Source organism: Cygnus olor, chromosome 9 (assembly GCF_009769625.2).
Source record: "Cygnus olor isolate bCygOlo1 chromosome 9, bCygOlo1.pri.v2, whole genome shotgun sequence".
In the NCBI taxonomy this organism is placed as follows: domain Eukaryota; kingdom Metazoa; phylum Chordata; class Aves; order Anseriformes; family Anatidae; genus Cygnus; species Cygnus olor.
Genome location: NC_049177.1, coordinates 7,828,790 through 7,834,789, shown reverse-complemented (window position 1 = coordinate 7,834,789; position 6,000 = coordinate 7,828,790). Strand labels below are relative to the sequence as shown.

The 6,000-nt window shown below is 35.2% G+C and overlaps 1 protein-coding gene across 18 annotated transcripts in view; it reads right to left on the bottom strand.

Annotated features, from left to right (window-relative positions):
* Positions 1-381: 381 nt before the first annotated feature.
* Positions 382-6,000, bottom strand: part of PER2 (period circadian regulator 2) — a 47,361-nt gene continuing 41,742 nt past the window's right edge. For all 18 annotated transcript variants that reach the window (XM_040566673.1, XM_040566671.1, XM_040566672.1 and 15 more), the window contains 3 exons: positions 5,636-5,828; positions 3,836-3,986; positions 382-2,837 (listed from right to left, as the gene is read on the bottom strand). In XM_040566673.1, coding sequence (XP_040422607.1) covers positions 2,688-2,837; positions 3,836-3,986; positions 5,636-5,828 — 494 coding nt within the window. In that variant the 3' untranslated portion in view covers positions 382-2,687. The remainder of the gene's footprint in view (positions 2,838-3,835; positions 3,987-5,635; positions 5,829-6,000) is intronic.

Sequence of the window (6,000 nt, the reverse complement as noted above, 5' to 3'; positions counted from 1 at the left end):
ATAACAGGCATTCTCTACCTCTAAAGCTACAGAGGGCTGCAGAAGAAAAGGTATTTAAAGATGACATTAAACAAAACAAAAAAAAGGACAGCATGCCTTCTGCTGGTTTTGAACATCACACAGAAAACCCAGCTGCATATCCACTTCCAGGTACTAAATGCGTGCACATTTTCAGAATGACTAGTCAACATAAAGACTTACACTTCATAACTAAACTTACGAGTCAGACAAGCTGGCAACAGTTTTACTTCAGGATAGTGAGCCACAACTATCTTCACAGCTTAAAAGTTCTTCTTTGAAATGCCACTTCACGTACTTACTGCAATATATGTATTTTTGCTTCTTACATGGAGTAGAAGGCTCAAGAAACAGAAAGGCAACTAAAAATATATCTGTTTTATTTACCAGTTTTCTAAAAAGCAAAGTCATAAAAATTAGTCACAAGTGGCAAAACCAAAATATATTGCACAGTGTACAGAAAACATTGTTGACATGTTGACAAAGTGTCATCACAAGTAAATCATCTTACAACAGTTTGGAAAAATTACAGCTTCAGAATCTTATCTATAAATGGAGGCATGTAGATTTAAAGTTACAGGAAAATATTTAATACCACCCTGTAAATGCAAACACTTTAAGGATGCAAGATTAAGTCCGTAAGTAAGCACATCCACAAAATGCTCTAAATATACTTTTCTCTTCCTTTCACTAAGTTATGGTTACAAGATGGTCATCGACAAGAAGAAATGAGAACAAAAAAAGTAACAAAAACCAACAAAAAACACAACCAGAAAAAAAGCATGCTAAAGCAAAGTTCACAAAGTGGTTGAGAAGTCCCTGAAAATAATTTAATTATGATGCGCTCCTTTATATAAAGCTTTTATTTTTCCCAAACCCTGGTCCAATTAAAACTGTGTTTACTTGTAACAAAAAAAAGGAATATGTAATATGCTGGTATAGCTGCACTGTTCCATTTATGATTAAAAACATTTAATACAATGGACTTGAACTACAACATTTTTCCAAGTTTCTCATTCAGTTTATATTTACAAATAGTAAAGTTTGACCTTGCTGAACTATTAAAGACAGGAATCAGATCATACTGGGTAGTGTTTCACACTACATTTAAGATACTTTAAGTTGTAATTCTACTTGTTTCACGAGTTCACACTCTCTGCTAACTGAAGAACCTGCCTCCTTTGAAAATTTCTTTATGACACTGTCCAATTAACAACCAATTCCTTTACACATTTCTTCCACTAAGCAAATACCAGTTGCTTCTGCATGTTTTTGGTGGTGTCAGATCGACCTTCATGTCCTCTTTGTATACAAAGCGGACTATTTTTATAGAATGAAAATAACCTTAAATCTCAATGAAATGTTATGCTAATTAAAACAAAAAAAATATGAAACACATTCCATGAAAAATATTTTAAGACAAACATATCAAAAGTTAATTGAATTTCTCCATATTTTTCACCTCCAAGACCTACAAGCTGACATCTAGCAGTGGTGCAACTAAATGTCCTTTAACTAACCAATATTAAGTTACTTTTTGTTCTCTTCCCACATCCAACATGTACAAACAGTGCAAGAACATAAAGCGAATATATTCAAGTTGATACAATCTCAGAGGCATTAAAATTAAATCCTTGACAGCAAAGGATTCCAGCCACACCAAGTTTTAGATTATGCAATTCAAACATAATGAAAGTCAATGGTATTCTCACAATCTCTTTTTATAAGAGCTATCTTGCAATTATGAAAACGTCTAATCCTTCCTTGCCATGTGCAAGTTTGATGTATGTTTGTTTAGCCAAACAGAAAAAAAGCCACGGCCAACCTCCTGATGGAACAAATCAAAAAGAAAGGTACAAGTTATGCCAAGTTTTGTCTAACAGTCACAGGAGCATAGGCAGTTAACCTCTGTGGTCTCAGTTTTTAAATCTTTATGCTTAAAGATTTCCCATGTATGAATTGTCAGAAATGATGCTTCAGGATAATAATCAGTTCATAGGATCGCAGTGTCCATTTAACAAAAGGCTACAGAGTAGTCAGCACTCACCTATACTTTCTTACATATCCATGTAAATATTTTAACCGAAGATCACTTTACGAAATTAGTTTAACATTCCTCTGAGACAAAAAGTGTTCCTATAGTCAAAACTACAGGAAACAAAGATGATGAATCAACTGGTACGAGAAGGGAAAGTGCGAATTGATTTTCTGGAAGGTTATTTCTTCTAGTATGCTGGACCACTTCAGATATTAAGAGCAATGCTAAAGAGCCACTAGGCAAAACGCCTAGAACAATGTATAATGCTGAATCATTACCCAAAGGAGATTTGAAGAACTGGATGTTCGCAAAGGGATTTTCAGTACTCATTGACCCACTCAGTAGGCATCAATGAAAGCTTTTATAGTTCATAAAGAAATACTCGAGGCATATGAGTGCAAAATATGAGTCTTTTTTTTTTTTTTAAAGAAAAGCTATACCATCTTCAACAATGTCCTTACTGGGAAGAGATTGCCACCATTTAAAAAGAGATTCTTTCACAAATGACTCTTAGAGCAAGAAAAACACATTTGTTTTACGAACCAGATTCATCTTGCTGGAAACAAGATTAAAACTTTTATGGATCATCACCATAATTCTGAAGCAGCTTTAAAAGCAACAGGCTCAAAGGCTATGTTTGTTCTTCACTGACGTGACTCAGAGAAACCAAGTTGTTTTCCCCACTGTCTTCAATCATTTCATTAAGGTCCATTTCGTGGATTTCCTCATCATATGATGTATAAAAATTGCTCTGTATATTGTCCTCACAAAAAATACATTCCTAAAAAAAATATAAACGTTAATAAGTCAAAGAAAAAAAGCTTTTCTAAACACTAGTCCATCTGTATGTGACCCCTGATTCCAAGGGAACCTTTAAATCTGTGCTACACCAGGTGTATACCATTCCCAACTTCTCCCACACAATCATTTTATAGCTTGTAGTAAATCAATATAGATACTTGAGAACTCTACTGTAAGCAGTTATGCCACAGATCATTTACAATGCTGACATTTTATGTGCACTACAAATCACATTCTCCTACATTTGATTGCCAACACTGTAATAATTTGTTCACATTAGTTGCACTGCTAGGATTTCACTGCAGTTCTGTTGCACTGACTTTTGAAATGCCTATGAGTAAAGAGAGCCTCTGCATTTGATAGCTAATCAGGGAAAAAAAGCTACAAGTGATGCACAGCTTATGGAAGCGGAATGCAGTCAGTCATTTGTACATAAAGTGAAATTCATAGATAGCCAATTAAACTGAAAGGATGCCATTTTGTTTTCCAAGCCATTAATCAACTTATCATACAATCAAGACAAGAGTTGATCCTGCAGGAAAAATTTAATACAAAAGAGGAACAGTGTATTCCCATTCACTGCATACTTTTAAGAAAGCTTAAGTTAGAAAGAAGAAAGCATAAGTTTCTATACACAAAATAGAAGTTTGTTTTTCAAGTCGTATGAGGTTTTTCTTTTTTAAAATCAGTGCAGCCAAAAGTCTTATTACATACAAAATTGCAATTAGATACAAGAAAGCTAGAAATAGCAAGGACATCTCTTACACTGTATTCACCACTACATTAGCTTTCCCATTCGAAAAAAGACCTGTGATAAATTAAATCAAGCCTGAGGCCACTGCATGGAAGTCTGAAATAAACTGTTTCCCAGCATAACTGACCAAGCTTTTGCAGCAACAGGAATGGAAAACTAACACAGGCAGCTAATAAGTTAAGCGTTGTTATACACACAAAAGGAACAAACTCATTTAAACTTACAGAATTAGCAACAGTTTTTGGCAGTCCACCTTGTTGGATCCATGGATGAACTTCAATGAGCTCTCTTTTCTGTTCTTCTGTAAATTTTGGCTGTAGTTTCTGCATTTGCTTTAATTTCTGCTTATCTTCTTTTAAAACTGTTTCCAAATCTCTGAAATGAAATGTATTTAGAAATTGAGCTTGAACAGTTTCTGGGCTTTACGCCTATATAAGGTTAAACAAATACTAACATTTTTAAAGACTATTTTTCTTCTGGAATGTTAAGCTTACGGATCTTATATTGGAAGAAAATTAAATGTGATTATTTCAGCAGCCTTCGACACTTGCAGACAACTTTAATGTATCTCTGCTGGCTCGTTGTCTTTCCAAATCCCAGTGAAAACAGCTTTCTCAGAACTATTCAGGCAGCATCACCAGTGAAACAAAGAACCCCAGTTTCCCTCTGCTGCAGTATGTTCCAAGTTCCCCTTCAGTGGGATGACAACCCAAAACAGACACTAAATACATGTATGAGATACCAGAACCAAAGAAATAAGGTATGTTTAAGAAGGCCATCAAGAACAGATTACAGTTCAGGACAAAGGAAGAGATTTAGAAAACGCCGCTCTGTCAGCGGACCAAGGTCCTCCACCCCCACCCCCCACCCACAGTGCCCCACCTTGACTAAGAAACTTAAAAACAAAAGACAACCCACACCAAACATCTACAAGCTGTACACATCTGTAAGAGATGACTACAGAAAGATTCCAAGAAACCCAATGTTAATTCTTTTCCTTACGGCACACCTAAGAACAAGTTGGCTTCTCTCATCTGTTCTTGGGCATCATGCTGTGACAACTTAACTCTTATCTCAGCATCCTGTTTTATACAGGCACTATTTACTCAGTTGCAAGGTTTTGCTACTCTTACAATCCACTGAAATTCCCAACTGTAGTTGTCAACTCCTCAGGCTACAAAAACTGGGTAATGCCAAGGTACTCTTAAACCCAGAGCAAAATTCTCAATTTCTTAAGATGTGTTTTCTATCTTCCCTGATCATTCCCATGCTTTTATGTTTTGAAAACTGTTTTCCCCCCTCCCAAAAGGCTTGTCTTTACTGAAGCTTTCTATTCCTTTCAAAATACCATTCACTGCTTCCAAGAAATATAAACTAGATTTAAAAAAACCTGCAAACTTGTCCCCCCCGTATCTGCTCTTTTCTATTGAAACACTGAAAAATATTTTACAAAATGTTTTCTGCTAGGAATCTTACAATTTTTACCTTCTACTTCCTTATCTTATTTGAATGGCAACATAGAACAGAATGAATAGAAGAACGAATATGTGAAAGACAACAACTTGGGGATTGGGGTAATGCCACCAAAAAAAAAAACCACCACCACAAGGCAGAGAAAACAGCATGTCACTGAATGCGGCATTCCAAGGACAACACCGAGTACAGATCTTCCTCGCTACTGACTCTCATTAGATATAAGTATGGTTGCCCGAATCCGTTGATCTAACTTCAAGGATTTCTAGGCAGTAATTACAAATCACTAACTATGCATGAACTTAAATATATATATATGGCTAATTTCAACTTAGGTAACAGACCTAAAATAAATACGTATACACCTACATATGGGCCTAATCAAATAATTCTTTTTCAGCATATATTGTGTAGCATGCAGACGATATAAAGGAAGCAAGAATTCTTCTTGACACCAAGCTAAACATTAAAACATATTTTCTTCTTTTGAGACAGTAATTCATATCTTGTACACACAAGCATTTCGTGAAGTACTACAGCATGAGAATTACCGAGAAGGTATCTGGTAAGTCATCATAACAGTGTCATCTGTGTTTGCCATCAAAAGCCATATAGGATCCTGAAGGACATATTTAATGAAGTGCTCACTTTCTTCCATTTCTGCCTTCATTTTTGTTTTATGATGATTTTCTGAAGAGTCAATACTCCCGAAGTATTTGCTGGTATGACTAGTTTCACTACTACCTTTAAAAATAATTTTAAAGCTTCGTTATAAATTTTCAAATAACATGGATTGTTTGAATATTTTCCAAGCTAGAGAAGGTTAAAGAGAACTAAAAGTCTAAATATAACAACCATTTTATTTCATTTTTAAACAGACGAAATTCCCGTTCCCCCTTAGGTAACTGCTTTGTTT